General features: G+C 39.2%; 1 protein-coding gene across 1 annotated transcript in view; it reads right to left on the bottom strand.

Annotated features, from left to right (window-relative positions):
• Positions 1-941: 941 nt before the first annotated feature.
• Positions 942-17,786, bottom strand: part of si:ch211-57n23.4 (immunoglobulin superfamily DCC subclass member 3) — a 32,577-nt gene continuing 15,732 nt past the window's right edge. Inside the window, exons 7-14 of the mRNA XM_044335830.1 lie at positions 11,435-11,600; positions 9,800-10,050; positions 9,513-9,677; positions 7,658-7,846; positions 5,547-5,660; positions 4,602-4,728; positions 4,278-4,392; positions 942-2,335 (exon numbers count right to left, since the gene is read on the bottom strand). Of these exons, the coding sequence (XP_044191765.1) occupies positions 2,258-2,335; positions 4,278-4,392; positions 4,602-4,728; positions 5,547-5,660; positions 7,658-7,846; positions 9,513-9,677; positions 9,800-10,050; positions 11,435-11,600 (1,205 nt within the window). The 3' untranslated portion in view covers positions 942-2,257. The remainder of the gene's footprint in view (positions 2,336-4,277; positions 4,393-4,601; positions 4,729-5,546; positions 5,661-7,657; positions 7,847-9,512; positions 9,678-9,799; positions 10,051-11,434; positions 11,601-17,786) is intronic.

The following is a 17,786-nucleotide window of genomic DNA, read 5'->3' as shown; positions in this document are numbered from 1 at the left end:
TGAACATAGCAGATCTTGATTAAATATGCATTTTGAATTCAGGTGGACTTTAAATTTGCGTCATGTTCATTGGGTCGGTTGTGTATAAAAAACTTGGCTCAAGATTTACTTCTTAAATCTAACTTTGTGGCTCCTTCTCAAAGCTGCTGCCCTCAAGGTTCACCTGCTATCAGCCATTCACACACATGTATATTATCACGCTCACACGCATGTTTCTGTGCTTTGGTTATGAGGAAGTGTAAAGGTAAAGACTATGAATGTTAAAAATGTAGAGGTATTTGGTTACATATTTCTTCTAAATATTTGGCAAGAATTCAACTACTTTAAAAAAGAAAGCAAGTATTCCATATAGTATTGAAATAAAAAGTCTTTCAAAATATCTGACATTTTCATTTGGTCACTCTTTAAAAGTTAAATGTTAGAATCAACAAAATAAACAGTCCCATGTTGAAGGGGTGCACCTGGAATGACTTCCAAAATTAAGGACATGAAAGATACTTTTTAAAAAATGGTAATGAAATCATGAGCAAAAATGTTTTTGGCTTGGGTTCAGTTAAAGCACTTTACATATAGGTGACCCCTTTCAAACAGGAAAAATTCAAAACTGTGAGCAAATCTAGTCTCTCTTAGAAATAAAATTTTTAAAGGAAAATAAAGAAACCCATCAAAATGTTTACATCTTTGGGTATCATTCAGCTTGGTTTTCATAGAAGAACTTTTTGGATAGGCTGACACGGTGAAATACAAGCCTTGTCCGTGCATTCAGGCAAGTATCACCTTAAATCTTCTTAAGCCGCCAACTCAGTGTCGTTGAGGTCCCAGGGAGACCAATTTGGCATCTGGAGAGTTAACTCAGCAGCATGGCCTAAAACAGTATTTTTTTTGGCTTGTCATCAGTATGCCATCAGGTGTGTGCAGATCAAACATGCATCCTGTTAGCTTGTTTTCTCTGAAGGACTTCATAGAAAAAATAGAATGCATGGCTTAAAATGTTCACAAAGCACTCTTTGAGGTCCATATTTTCCATGAGGTACATCCTTTGCACAAATATGTCTTTGGAGATGGACACTTGTGGGTACATGAAAGCCATGGATATCCACATAATGGAGCAACAATAATGAAGGAGGAAAGACTACATGGCCCTCTTGATATCCTCTGATGTCATATCAGAAAAATGCAACATTTCCAGCAAAACTGGATATGTTGATGGAAACAAAAGGTGACCTGACTTGAACAGGAGGTTGTTCAGGCTCATGTTGATCTCTGGTACAGTAAGGCTTTGGCTTGTGGAGATGATGTCATGCTCTGCCACAGCTATGCTCTCCATGGTAGTCATCCCAGTGAACACTCTCTGGACTGGCCTGGGTGGCGGCTGGCACGGTACACTGGCATTGGCACTGGTTGAGGAAGTAGTTGCTGAAGGGAAAGGGTTTCAGTTTTTTGGTTGAGGTAGGCTAGCACAAGCAGCATCATCAGGCTAACATTGGCCTCAACTATGGCTCAGACATTCTTATCAGACTGAGGTAGCTTTTCTTTGGAGGTGTGCAGCTTATGTGTGAGGAAGAGGGTAGTAAAGAAGGGAGAGTTTACATGGTTCTTCTAAATGGCTCGTACGGTGATAGACAATCATTTCTAATCAGACTCACCTCTGTAAGGCATTCGCAAAGGCCGCTATGTTTCTTCCCTTTCTTATTGCAGAGGAACTGAAGGCAAAGTCAAGAGTTTTGTCACAACAGACTAATTGGCATGTCCCCATAAGGTGAAAATATTTGGCTTCATTTGGGGTTTTTAAGAGTGCACATCTTCACATGTCAGCTTACCAGGGGAGATCTGAGAAATAGAATATTTTGGTTATGGAACAGACTCCCACTGGAAAAGTGACATGAATGTTTGTGGTGTACACAGGACAGAATATAACAGGACAATATCTGGAGTGACAATGCTTTCTGAAGGCTTTTTCTACATGCACATGTGCACATGCACAGGCATTAAAGGCAATAAGCTTTGGTTTGAGGTAGGGATAGAGGATGAGGATGGGGTGGCAAAGGACCAGGATGTTTCCTAGCTCTATAAACATTCTGTCACAGTTTTACTAGTTCAGTTTATAAGCAGCAGGTTTTTGGCGAGACTAAACCTATGGCTGACCCCTATCAAAGGGCACGAACAGTGCTCCTTGATAGGGGGCTTGAGTTTCCTGTGAGTAGCAGACTGCTGGTGGGAAGGATAGGGATATGGATGGGGATATTATTGACCAGTGCTAGCCAGTGCCCGTGCCAGGCAAACCTGACGAGTGCTGCTCGATGATGACTTGGCACTGCGCTGGACAGACCACCTGCTGACAGGAAGAATCACAAGAGCAAGAGAGGAAGGACAAGGAATTAGATATTATTCAAGTATGGAAATATGTATGACATGTACAACCAGTGATTTCAACTAATCCTGATAGTGGAGGCCATATGTCAAAAACCTTAGTACTGAGCAAGGTACTCCTGGCAGTTTCCCCTGGCTGTCCACTGCATCACTATGAGACCACTGAGTCATTGTACTATTGAACTGTGAAGTCTAGTTTGACTTACTGTTAAGTCTGTTTTTCTGGTAGCTCCATTTGAGAACAAAGATAGATCGCACTGAACAACCATCTATGTATGGTTTTGACTGTCAGTCAAAATTCAGCTACCTAAGGCTGTTGCTCATCTCAGAGGACCCTAGATCCTGCTCTAACAATTTCTTATCATGACTAATCAATGATGGTGTCTTAAAACCTTTCATAGACATAGTGATACAGCAAAATCTATGGTTCTTACCATAAGTACTTTTGGACTCTTTGTTGGGTAACAATAAGAGGTGATTATTAGGGTATCAATCAAAGAATAATCTTGTGAAAATCTAAATCTGATATCAAACTTCTTCAGGGCTGATAGAATAAGAGGCTCTTACCCAGGTATTGATTTTAAACTGCGTGGTTTAGGTAAAATATATCATTGTGTCATCTCACAGATAGATGAATTTCAACATCAAATTTCATCCAATACTTCAGGGTCGCTACTTTCTAACAAATAAAATGATAGATGAGTGTAATCCTAAATATTGGCAGCTGCTACTCTTGAAGGCGAACGTCTTACACGTGACAGATGCAGTGGCATCAGCTCTAAACATCACTGACTGCAGTGCTAGATGGACTTGCTTTGATCAAATATACAAGAACAACACCTAAAACTGTAAGGAAAGGGACTGACTACTACAGGTGATGGCCAGTTCATACACTCCTGCAGATGAACAAATTTGAGTTTTAGTCCTAAATATCATATTACAAAAGCATATCAAAGGGTAGAGCCAAAGGTGGCTACACTGATATTTAAAGCTGCTGTGTGAAGACCAGGTTGGTCTTTGCTATAGAGCTAACAGGGACAGCATCTCTGAACTATAGGCTGAGGCCCAGTACAGTTATCTGTTTAAGCTAGTTATCCCAGTTTATCTTCCACTTCCAAACCAGTTACTATCCTACAACTATCTGGTAAGCTTATTAGCTATTAGCAAGCCTGCTGACCTGTGATGAATGCATGGCATTGTCACTACATACAGTATGTGCTGATGCCAGTGGGGTTTGGTAGTTAGTCTGACTCAGCAGATCTTTGATTTAGATGGTCTGGATGATATTCACCAAAATAAACCTTCCACTGGTCAAAAAATGCATTCCTTTTTTCCCCACTTTCTCTTTTGGTAAAGACAACTTCTGGCTGTCCCACCACACTAATGATTAAAAATATAAATTGTGCATAAGTCTATTAACCATCATGCAAAAATGTCTGATTCAATCATGAAATGTTATGAGATGTTGTAATAAATTGCTGGATAACATTATGTAGCACTATTAATATATAAGGTACACCTTATATATTGCATCACAATGAACTTTACTAATAGTGTAATAGTTCTTTCCTTCCTTCCTTCTTAGACTCTCGCCCCCAATCGCCCCCTACACTACTGTGTAAAACTACTCTGTGGCTGTGGCGTATTGTTTTATTGATACATGTGTTTTGCCTAATCGAGCATGCTGCAGTGTAACGAAAGAGATTTGACACTAGAGCAAGACCTGTAAAATACAGTGTAAGTACCACTTTTAGTCATAGAAACAGTTGACTTTGTGATTATTTAACTCACTCATCAATTATGTTAATTGTCAGGTCCATCTACAGCGTACTTGTTTTATTGACTAGAATACTTTGTTCTGAAATGAAACTCTACTTAATAAATTAAGTCAAACAAGCTGTGACTACCTGAGGCATTGACTCCACTCTGGGGCGATTTGCTGCATCTTTAGGGATACCATTGTGCCCTGTGTTGTCCCTCGGTACAGACCAGCTGTCCTGAGTCCCTTTACTGCAAAACAAACTGCAAACAGGTTCCAGCAATGAGTACATATCCTGCAGAACTTTATATTAGCATTACTGAAGATCAGTCCTATTAATTAATGAACAAGTCATGTCCACGTGTCTATATCAATAAACATGACACATAATCCATTGTATTATAATTTAAGAAGAATCAGTGATAGTGTATAACATACAAGTAAAAAGGATGTTCAGTGTATTGGCCCTTACCTGCGACGGTATCCAAACATGAGGAAGAGAACACAGAAGATGATGCAGGCGGTGCCAATATGAATGCCAATAACAATGCTGCCCAGAGAGGCCTCTCCATCCCTGCACTGACACAGACTGTTCCCTCCTGCAAACAAGTTTCCAGTATTTTACATATTGCTGATACCATAATCTTAAGGTTTTGACCTAGTTTTGTTTCATTGAAATTTGCAATGCAGTGGAGGTTTTCCTGCAGCCGTTTCAGTGTGATAGAGGAGGAGTTTATGTGGAATTTTGCTCTGGTGCAATATGAAAAAAGTACAATCTACTTCTATTCCAAATTTCTTAATAAGGAGGCGCCCACAAAATATGACAATAGTCAGCTATTTCTTGATTACCACGCTGCCTCCAGCAATGGTTCTGTCCCTGAGAGCCTCTACATATAAACTTTTACTTTGGAGTCACACAATATCAGATTATGTTCTTCCAACAGAACTCTCACTTTAACCTTGAGTGGGTGGTCTTCACTCTGATTTACCAAGATATTATGACAATCTTCCTCATTATGTCCACGTCAGATTCTCTCTCCCACTTTTTGAGTTTTGTATTCTATTAAATAATCAAGACACTGGATATTTGTTGTCTCTTATATTGTATGCATCTATGAATTAAGTTTTCTATCATCCAATTGTTGAATTTCTTAAAGTAGTCTCTGACCCAGACATATTAGAATGAATCATTGTTTCAATGAGTATGTATTGTAAACTGTAGTGGTCTGTTCTTTTAACTTACTCATATTAAAGCATATTAAAGGTGTGTATGTTGTGAACAAACATAGAGTATACAGGAAATATGGCATTACATATTTGTCTTTACTTGTATTTTGTACTTTTGCACAAGCTTCACACATCTACTCAGAGGAGCAGCTGAAAGCTGTTCAAAGACACAGTCTGTGATCATACTCACCAGTGGTTTGTGCACTCGTGCCTTCCTCTGCCAGTGACACCAGTCTCTTGGAGCACTCGCTCTCCCCGTTTCCATTGTAGGCCACCAGCTTGACTTCATACACTGCACCTTGTTCTAAAACAGAGAGCCCCATACAGTGTCACACAAGAGTTTGATGTCAAACACAATAAACTGAGGCGGCGTCTTTGAAATGGAATATGTGTCTTAACTTCTCCTTACTCCTTCCTGCTGAGGATGTGTGTTCTTTACAGGCAAAATTACACTCAAGTATCCATTCTTACAACACCTTCATATTGGCTATTTTATTGGCGGTGCAGGGGGCATAATTGCATACCCTGAAGATCAGAGGGGAAATTAGATTAACTGGAATAAAGACAATTATCAAATCATCTACAGTTTACATGTTATCATTTCACAGCTTAATAACCAATGGGACAATCCAACAAAATCTAAATGTGTCTGAGCTTTACACCATTATATATCTTGGTCTTATTCCCTGCACTACAGCTACTTCTCCTCATTTATGCTGCTAGTGATGATGCTTCATGCTGTGACTTCAAGTGACTCAATCAGAAAGTGTCATCAACAAATTCAATCATTCATTCCAGCATTGCTTTCTTTGTTTTTCATAATTTTCTTGGTGCTCCACATTCAACTGCAATTACACCTAATGCTCTTAGATGACGAACTGATGAGCTAATTGTCATGCAACACATTGCTGCATCAAACATGATTATCACTGACAGCACTTCTGCTGTGAAAATCAATGTGTGTTCAGTGACAGTGACGGCTGCTATTAGAGATGCTTTAGGTGCAAAGGTTGACAGACAATGGACAGACACAGGCTCATTACTCTGTCAATAACTTCATAGTCGTTCAGCCTTTATTCATACTGCGGTTTAGAGAGACAGATATTAAGTCATGGTTAGCTGTCTCATAAGACATAAGTAAAAGTGACAATAGTTTTTAATTTTCCAGGTCTGTAATTTCCTAATAATTTTTCCGGCAAGTTGGAAAGAACTCTTGAAAAGAGCAGTGTCATTTGGCATTAATTATATGGAAAATAGAGACAGTTCAATTGAGTTTCTAAGCAGTTGTTGTTGCCTAGCTGCATTTCACATTTTTACATATTCAGCTGACCTACTGATAAAAAAGGTTATTAAGGTTAAACTAGAAATTCATCTGAAGCATACCAACTTAACACTCCCATAATCAGCATTACATTACATCAAGTAACATTAATCATTCCAGTGATTTACAGTTACACTTTACAGTTTCTGTCCAGGAAATGACAGGAAACTGTGGGACCTGGAAAGGAAGCATTACCATAATAGCTATATCTATTAAAAGCTAAATCTATTAAATCAAACTGGGAGAAGCTCTATGTAGGAGTGGAAAAAGGGGTGGGGGTAGTTATTGGACACCACATAGTGATGTAAGTGATGTCTGTAGAGCCCAGATTTTGTTGTACTTCTGTTGTACGGAAGTTGTACATTTGGTCTTTAAGAGAGGTGTTCATTCCTCCTTTGAAATATAATCAAATAATAGGTGACAGCACAGCATAGCTGATGTCCTGTATTCCAGTTCAATAACATTGTATTCTGGGTGACCGAGATAAATGTGTTGTTATGGTTACAGATATTGAGCCTGCAGGTGTCACTGTGTAAACAAACCTGGGGGAGAGACAGGTTCTGCTGTCCAGAAATGAGGTAAAGGAATGAGTGACATGGTGGTGGTATGGTGTGGAAGTATTTATAGCGTAGTCTATGTATAACTTTTTCATCAGCAGTCCCTGTACTCTGTTCATGCTGACCTGCTGCATATTTCATACTGATTAATGTGGGAATATATGCTGGTGCAACCATGACACACACAATGAACAGCCAGAGTCATGATAAAACATGACAAGATATATTTTTTTTATACCAGATTCAAGTCAGTGTTAGGGGGATGGTTAGGATTAGAGTGTGTCAACCCAACAGCGGAGGCAATATCTGTATGCAGCCTAACAGAAAGCACTGTCTGAGAGAAAAGACTGAGGACAAAATCTTTCATTCAAGCACACACACACACACACACACACACACACACACACACACACACAGACTCACCCAGATGAGAGATGGTGTGGGCGTTGATGTGACATGGCAGCTGGATGGGCCCCTGGAAGTCACTGTGGGGGACCCTGCGGTAGGACAGCCTGAAGCCCTCAGCCTTGCCAGCCTTGCTAGGGAGCTCCCACAGGACCTGCACAGCGCTAGAGTTCACCACCTTGGTGAAGAAGGTGGGAGGGGTCGGAACTGGACGGATAGAACACACAGAGAAAGAGAGTGATGAAAGATGAGCTGATAGATTAGAGAGGACAAAAAAGTAAAATAAACTGCTCTCTGAGGAGACAATAAGAAGAGCAGGTTCGGTTGAAAAATGTGACAATTGAAGCAGCTGACAGGAAGTGGACTCAGCACTGAAAAGAAAAAGACACAACAACTAAAGAAAATTATAAAGACTAATAAAACATGGGAAGCTATTAAAGGATGGACTTCATAAAAAAGCAATTCAATTTTACAAATGAGTCAAGTAACAGGTGTCATTCATAATTCCTAAACCACATATCCTATATACAAGCAAAGGGTCAAAATGTTTTTACACCTTTTAAGCAGCCATCCCTCTTTATGAAAACTTTGTAAAGTAAATGATGACATTAAATATGTAGAAATGATGACAGAATTGTAATTGGGCAAAATGAGGGGAGGAAAAGGAACATTTGATGAATGAGAAACCTATTTAACGAACACAAGGGAGACATAAAGGTGTGAATATGCAACCAGCACAATCAAATTGTGCATGTAGTTAGAGAAGGCATATGTGGCAAAAGATGTGCATATTTTAAGGATATGTTCCAATGTTTTTCAAGTCTATCTTAAAACAACAATTACATGCTATTTGTATGTTAAAACAGTTATAGATCGCTGTAATCATTCCTGCTGTCTGCACTGATCATGAAGTGATTCCTTCAGTCTGTAAAAGTCTGTAACTTTTTCAAGATCCTCACTTGATTTGTGTAACTCTGTAAATCTGAAACCTCACAACTCTGTCAGTGTGCATACAGTACCAGTCAAAAGTTTGGAAACACATTCTCATTTAAGTGGATGGGAAGGTGTGTCCATACTTTAGAAGTGTATGTCAGTTTCATTTTATTTTTTATATAAATTATGATAGGATACAATGTGAGGACTATATACTATCCTTTGTATCTTGTACATATCAAACATATCTTTACAGTGGTACACACTGAAGGAATCCTTTCCATTCTCCTCATCTCTCACAGTTGCTCTAACTAGAGGAAACACTGGCTGTATGACTCTGTTTCTCCAAACACATGGTCAAACACATTATTCTCTACTCTACTATGTAATTTGGAATTGCCGTCCTTTAATAGTTTTGGATGGATATTTCAATCAATAACTCCTAATTCCTCAGCTGTCTGTGAACCTGTGATGAAACCTAATTTCAATTTCACAACAGATACCTAATTTCTGAATCGTGCATAAATCTTTATCGTCCCGCAATTTATCAAAATAATTATGCATAACTGCTTTCTTAGATGCTTAGATGGTGAAGCACCCTCAATTTTTATCTTCAGCCTTTAATGCTCATGTGTTCTACCCGTGTGTTAATATGCCAGATGCTAATCTATGTGCTATACAACTAAATCAGGACTGTCAAGCATCTTAAAGTAATTTATGTCTTTCTTATATTTAGCTTAATTTTTCTCCAGGGGGTCAACATGTCTAATACAAATCTTTTCACTTTCTCACATTTTTGACCCTACAAATACTTCCACTGCTCTTCTGTTGTTTTTAGGATGATAAGCATCCATTCCTTGTGATAATCAGGAGACAGAGCAGAGGTGAACTCCCTGCAGTCTGATCTGCTGCATGCCTCATCAATGTTTCATGTTCTTACCGCCCCCTAGTGTTGTTGCCACCACAGTTTGGGACTGTTGGCTGGCTCCCAGAGGAGAGTAGGCCTTCAGGTAGAGGGAGTAAGTGGTGGCTGGCTCCAGGTTGGTCACATCGTGCTGGAATGTGCCTTTACTGATGGCTTCCTGCAGCTCCAGACTGTCTGGCTCTGAAACACACACAAAGGCATGTTTGATTTAGTTATTACTCTGACTAGATATTTTTTAGTATGAAGTACAGAAAGTGTCTCTACAGAAGTCTACCTGTGTGTGTTGGCGTGCTGACACTCACCTCCTATCTTGCGGATGTGCAGGACATAGCCGATGATGCTTTCAGTGACGTTGGCGGGTGGCTGGTTCCATGTGATCTGCAGGGCGATGGTGGACAGGCTGCTGGCTTTGAGGCCCTGGGGGGCGCTGGGCAGGTCTTTAGCCTGAGCCACGGCCAGACGGGCGCTGGCCTGGTTGGTCCCAGCACTGTTTTCAGCAATGCACTGGTAGATGGCTTCATCCTCTGAGCTGATACGGGTCAGAGCCAGAGTACTGCACAGACAACACAATGGGATCATTTCTCTGCCAGCCACATACTGCCAGACTCTACAGTACTGAGACTGCAAGGAAAAACAAGCAGTAAATGCTACAGTAGAAATAATGTTCGCACTTCTATATCTACTTTTAGTACTGAAAACCTCAGCTGCTCTACTGCTACAGTTACTACTACCACTAGTACTCCTGCAGGACTACTCCAGTATCACTACTACTTCTAAAACAGCTACAGAATACTCATAAAACAACATCTTTGACACTGTAAAAAAACACACTAACACAATAACACTGATACTAATACTAATACAACAGCATCACTAATAATAAAACCTCTACTTATGCTTGTTACAGGTCTGTTTAATCACACAGGCAGTCTTCCCGTAGGAGGACTGATTGTTTTTGGGGCTCTCTGCAAAGAACTCAGCTTCATCATCAAAAGATGTGGTTACAATGAATGTTGGAAATATTTGAAACTGTAACACAGTCATTGCAGCTATATAATTGGGATACGAGGTAATTAAAATATCATTACAAATATTTCATCATTCATAATATAGGCACAATTTACTACCACTCACTGATCATCAGTCTCTAACAGGCTGCAACTCCACACTCTCTGTGCAGTGCTGCCACCATGTGGTACAACTGTATGATGCATGGCTGAAAAAGGCTCTTTATGCGTAAGGGTTGACTTGCACAGATTGGGCATTTCATAGAAAGCCAAAGCCTCCATCTGAGAATACTGCAACTCTTTTAGAGGAAACCCTCTAATTTGTGGATTTTTAAATCCTCCTCAGATGTCTGAGACCTATGTGACACACAGGTCTGTCTTTCCTTTTGTTTGTTATGTGTTTGCCAAATGCATGTGTTTCTTTTCTCTTGCTTGGTATTTGCTGCCTGTGTCTGTGGCTCTTCTCTCTATTTTCAAAGATTTAAATATAACTGACATCTAGATTTTTCCTATTTTCAGTGTTACAGACATCACATAATTCAAGACAGCACCAGACCACACTATTATTGCTGGCTCTGATCCTGGGTTGCTAAAATATTGAACTTCAGTCAATATGCATTCCTCACATGTTTGTAATGTCCTTTTACGCTTGAACTAGACCTTCTTGAGGACTGTTTTCTAAGAGTTCAGTAGTATTATGTTATTCAGAATACTGAGAACTGAAATGACTTCTATCTATCTTATCACAGTAACTGACACAAAGGCATCATACAGAATTAATCATGTTGAGTTAGACAGTATTTAAATACTTAATTATGTATTTCAAAGATCATTCCATTTGTGTAACTGTCCACATTCTAAGTGTTGGGTTAAAAATAGAGAAATTAAAGTCCTTCATCAGTTTCCAGTAAAGACACTGCCATCACCTACCTGTTGTTATTGGTCAGTTTAACATTGTGTCCGGGCATCAGGACCTTGCCATTCTTCAGCCAGATGAGGTGAGGATCAGGGACACCTTGAGCCACACAGGTGAACACAGCACTGCCTCCTGCTGGTTTAGAGACAGACTGCGGCCACTGCAGGAACTCAGGAGGAGCTGAGGAAGAACACAAACAGAGAGATGAGGACTTTAACATCTAACATGAGACAAAACACAAGTATAAAGTGTTCATAGATACTCCATTGACTGCAGATGGTGTTGTTGGATACTGATTCACATTTTGCAATTCCTGGAGCTGATTCCAGAAACTTACTGCTTGTGTGGCTTGTGAATCATAATTCTAAAAATGATAAATAATCATTTAATAGCTTGTGTTCCCCATGAACCCTTCTGTATGGACTCAAATAAATGATATACAATAAATGAAATAAAAACATTGCTGCAATGGGAAGATGCTGTGTCAGGAGCTTTTCAACTTGAAAAGGATAAAAACCCTCAAAAATACTCAGCAGTGTTTTTCTTCAATAAAGAAAATAGTACAACTGTTACATGTAAAACTCTTTCTTTGAAAACATTATGTACCATCAATAAACATAATAATTTATTTGGGTTTTTGCTGGTTTTATTATTAGTTCTCTCAGTGCTTGCACTTGTCATCGGTCTCTCTTCAAAGCCCAGAGGATAGCCAGGTCCCTCTACAGCACACACACACACACACATACACCCACACAGCCTGCCAACCCCAGCCTGCCTCAGCTGTCCCAGGACAGATGCTGGGTTGACTGCTCCTCCTCACACCCACTTCAATATTAGTGACACAATGGACATGCATATATATTCTGGGATATAGGCAGTGCTCCTTAAGCCCTACAGCCCCTCCCCACTTCAGCCCTAGCTCAGCATCTCATTGATCTGTTGACCTCAACATCCACTGTGACCCTACACCCCCAACCATCCCCCTATAAGCTGAGGGGGATGTGTCAACAAGATGACCATTTCAATGAGGACACATTCATCACTGCAGCCAGATTTTTTTTTCCTTTTTGTTTTGCTCAGACCACTTTGAGTAGGAGCAGTGATAATAGCAGCCTGCAGGTGTGTGGTTGTGGCGTTACACTGTCAGCAGGAAATGTGGATGTGACAAGGCATAAGAGTGGTGATGTCAATTTGGGGTGTCAGGAAACAGATTTAGTCTGTGCAAACTATAGCAGTGTTTTTTTTTAATATCACTTAAAGGACTAATCCCTGTGCTTTTGCATGTTACAGCCCATTTACTGCATATGTTTGAGATTTTTCCATGTGTTTATCCTGCATTAATTAGCAATTCTTTACTTTTCATTTCACCATAGGATGAAAATCTGCTTACAGAAACATTACATGTGTTAGGTACTTAGATGTGGACATGGACTGGTGTGATACAGACATCTCAGGGAGATACAAACACAGACTTTGTTCATGTCTGTAACTCCCAGTTTAAAAGGTTAGTTCCACCTATGAGAACTACAGTAACTTACCTATGGTAACACAGCATGAGACAGAGAGTGTTGTTATGGTTACCTGTAGTTTAATACCTTGTCACAACTAGTTAGTTGTCCCTGTATGGGATTTTACTGAAAACCCATTAAAAACGAAAAGTACTTGGACTATGGTACAGTGCATGGTGCTGCAGTTTAAATGCAGACTGCTTTGACTGTGATGCATGAACTATCTCAGGTCAGTTTAAAGTCTCTGTGAGTTGACAAATGAATGGAAATATACACAAGCATGAAAGGTGAAAACACCATCATATATGAAAGAACTACAGCATGTCTTAGATGCTTAAAACATGCAAACACACCAGTATAATATTTAATAAAAGATCAAGTTCAATGCATTGTTTCCTTCATTGTCATTGCCATTCTCTCTTTTCTCTCTCTCTCTCTCTCTCTGTGTGTGTGTGGGTGTGTGTGTGTGTGGTCATTATTTCTCGGGGGGGGGGTATCTGTCCACCCCTTCATCTGTTCAGCTGTCCCACCATCATGTTAGAAAGTGTCAGGCGTCCTCAGCTGACCGTTCATCAGCCGATCCATACTCTGTATTGATCAGTGATTCTGTTGACCTTGAGTTTCACCACCACTCATACATCTTATTATGTTCAGTCCCTTTTGTTTGCAGCCTGATTTGGGGGGGGGTTCCATACATCTGTCCTCCGCACAGACAGGCACTGAACTTGACTAGATTTACATATCAGTGAGCCATACTGTGTTTCTTTCTTTATAAAACTAAACATTATATTTCCAGCCCATGATGAGTCAATTTTTTATACTAAAGAACAACTAAGAATAGTAGATGTATTGAAATGTTAAAAAAGTACTAACCCTAACCCTAAATCCAGCACTCCCCAGAGGTTCTAAATATTACTGCAATAACTTGCAAAGAGTATTCCATTGGTCCTGTCCTGTCATTTCCTAATCATATGCTATAATGTTACCAAGAAACATACACTATGTCATTTGTAAATGTAGGGAAATAGAAACAATGTACTGTGACAATACATGTAGTATGTACTGACTCTTTTATTTATTGTTATTGTTTTTATTGAAATGGTCTATTTACACATATTATTTACACACAGTACATATTCATTATTGTAGAGTTTATTCATCATATTTGTTGGATTGAACGCTTACACGTTCAGCTGACCTGCTGACTGTGACTCTGTAGGTGTAATTACTGCCAGATTTCATAGTCCTTCATTACTACACGGTACATGTATTACAAAGTATCTGTAACACAACTATTTGTCTGTTCACTTTATTAGTTTTAGAAAATGCTGACTTGTTTTTAAGCTGGGTCAGATTTTAATGAAACATTTTTGATGCTAAATTTTAAAGCATGAATGAGTATTTCAATAACCAGTGGTGGAAGAGGTGTTTAAGTATCTATTTTGATGCATGAATAAACAGAACATTCTATTAAAGATAAATGAAAACCCTGCAGTAAATGGTGATACATAATTCAGCATGGATTTATAATTGTATGGTTTTGTCATCACATTTGTGGCTCTGTGTGTGATACTTAATCCGGTTAGTGTTGGGAAGATTTTTGGTGCTGGGGTTCATATAAAATGTGAGAACTGAAGGCCTCAGTGGGATCTGCATGATAAAAGAACTCATCTCATCTTTTTTCAGAGGAAAATGTGGACAAAAACGTAGAGGAAAGGAAGGGGGGGGGGGGGGGGGGGGGGTTGTATTTAACGCACCATTCTCCAAAATGGCTGGCCATCCTTTGTGTCCCTCCACATGGTGACACCCTGGTCGCCCTCACCCCTCCGCCGGGATGCTATCCATCTTCCAGCCGTCCCTAATTAACCCTGAGACCACACCTCCTTTCTCCTTTCACTTCCCTATCTGTCTGTCCTGACTCCACCGCCTCCTATCTCACCTCAACCGTTTTCTCAGACATATGCCCCTCTAACCCCTGACCCCAGCTGGGGTTGCAGGTTAGAGGTTGTAGGTCATTCCTCACTCCCCTTTCCCTTTCCCTCGCATCCCTCCTCCTGCACCCTGCATTGACCGTCTAGTTGTCTTCTGCTCTTTGTCTCTCTGTCTCTTGTCCTCTTTGTCCCATCCTGCTGACCATGACCATGGACACACACACACACACAGACACACACAGACAGGCTGACACACAGACTGTGTGAAAGTTCAGACCTCTGTTAACCTTCACACACTAAACACAAACAGCAGCCAGCATCACTGATCTGCTCTGAACTTGACTTTGCTGGATAATAAAACTTTCACCTTCGCTGTGAGTCATCACAACAGTGTTGCACATTTGAACCTTGACAACAGGAATGGAAGACTTGACTGTCTCAACAGATTTGAAAGGAGACAGATCAAACATTTTCCAATGTAATATCTTCTCAATGTATAGTTTTGTCTAAGTAGTTCAAAACCAGATTTTTTTTTAAAAAATAAAAACATGTTTTCAAATTTAAAAATTCTCCAATTTTCAAAAAGTTGAGCTTGTGAATGATGTTCTGTTGTATATCATGCTTAATAAACTAATTTTGTGTGAAATGTAAGTTTGTGGCTGTGTAGAAAAAGATTTGTGCACAAATTGGAGAGTGATCTCAGTTCTCTGCTTTGAACTGCTTCTCAGATGATGACAGAAGCAGCTCATTTGTTTCAGAGTCTTTGGGTAACTTTACTGTTGATACACTGTATCTGTGCACAAATTCTATTTAGACAGTTTTTTACTTCAACTACAGTTTTTTTTCTGCACATTCACAAGTTCAAAATCTTCTTGACCGTTATTTGATCCCATAAAGTCTTCCCAATCACAAACAGCTGGATAAAGTATATTGTGCGATAATTATACTTGTGAGAATAATGCTATAACCCATGAAGATTTATCCCATATACCGTATGTGACTTGACACATCATATGAGTGATGACATAATGTAACACCATTCCTTATTAAAGAATTTATATTTCCTACAATGATCCAGTTTCATCTGATCTCATTATCACAGGAAATAATCTCAACTCTCTCCTGCTACACTCTACGCTCTAATGCAGTAAATGAGGAAGGTTCTACTTTTGAATATATATATTGGGTTTTTCATTCTTAACGCAACAGATACACTTATAAAGGTCTACACAAACACACACACTCCTGTCTAGCCTTGAAAAGGCTACAAGGGGGCTGAGTGTGTTTTGAAAGTCTTTTGAAGGGTAAATTCTTTGCAAATCATCAAAATTATAAAGTATGTCATTGCCATTATACATATCCATAACTTTGCTAATCCCTCTCTCTGCCCAAAATCTAAAGCCTGTGTCACCTCTGCCTGGAGAAAATCTACAGTGTTCCCATATTGGTGTAAAACCTGGTACATGCTTGTATTTTGTACCAGACTCTTACAGTATTCCTGACAAACGGGTTATGGGTATCTTTTAGCAAGTTTTTCGATGTATCAGAATACAGATAGAGCTTTAGGGGTAATGGAGATGTAGTGGCATTTTCTACTATGGCCCAGGGAATTGTAGGATTGTCTGAAAACAAATGCATGGTGGAAGATTCAACTTCTAAAACACAACTGAAGCTCTCTAAGCCACATTGTGGGTGATTATGTTAACAAATGACCAAAGCTTAAAGCTCTTTGTTCTCTCTCAACCCAAAAAGAGAGAAAATAGATCAATAAATTAATGAATATATTAGAGATCAGCCCCTTCTCCCCTCCTCTACACCAAAGAGAGACTGACAGGGGGAAATATTGATTGATCCGGTCAAAGAGTTGGACAGAACAGGAACAGAGGGATGGATGGATAAAGAGCTGAATTATATGAATATAGATTTAGGTCACTGAGATGAGAAGAAAAATAATGAAACATGCTTCAGCTCTTTCTTTTGTTTTACATTCTAAATACATTGCTTGAAGTTATAAATGTAGAAGATAACGTATATACTATAATTTTCTCAATCACTAATTCAAAATACATACAATTCATTTTTTAAAGGTACACCCAATGATTTCATTACAGTACCCTACAATAACAATTGATTCCAACATGTCCTCTCAGCTCACTGTTAATGTTCTGAAACTCAACACAGAAAACAGCTGAGTGAACATCAGTCAGCTGGGAAGAAATTTGGGGATTTGCATGTTTTTGCCCATTTAATATAAATCATTACCTAGCTTACATTATATCTTACCATTTTCCAGAGAGAAAGGCATAACTTTTCACTTCAAATGCAGCACCAACCAATTTTAATGTAACTTTCATACCTCAGTAAAGCAAGTTTCAAGTCTCTGCTAATTGATTTTCACACTATAATGAAATGAATTTAAATGAAAAAAAAAGAGCGTAACATATTTTAAATACTGTTACATGCTTAATGGCAGCAGTAATGTGAGGTATACAGTCTGTCAGTTGTAATAAATGGACTAAATCACGCAGAAACAATAACATTGTCTATGAATTGTTAAAATGTCTTATCTCTGACTGGGATTTGAACACAGTCACATCCTTTGTTGCAGGTGTACAGGCTGACAGAGTGCCACCACACATTTCAACAACATTTTTCTAGCACATCAGTGGTTTATTAGTATTAATACATTAACATGTGAGCAGCATTTTGGTGTTGTATCAAATTGGAGCTAATTTTAACTATTTTATATAATATATTATATTCGTATTGTAGAGTATTGGAACATGCAACCTGTGCAGAGAAACCAGACACAGACTGCTAGTTAGAATTGAACACTTAAACGCTCTCCATGTTTGTGTCTTGTCCCCTTGTGCTGCCCTCTAACACTCTGCTGCTAATGATCTGGCCTCAAGACAGCCAATTAAAAC

Source organism: Thunnus albacares, chromosome 19 (genome assembly GCF_914725855.1).
Source record: "Thunnus albacares chromosome 19, fThuAlb1.1, whole genome shotgun sequence".
In the NCBI taxonomy this organism is placed as follows: Eukaryota; Metazoa; Chordata; class Actinopteri; order Scombriformes; family Scombridae; genus Thunnus; species Thunnus albacares.
The sequence above is the reverse complement of the archived record's forward strand: the minus strand, read 5'-3'. Positions and strand labels throughout refer to the sequence as shown.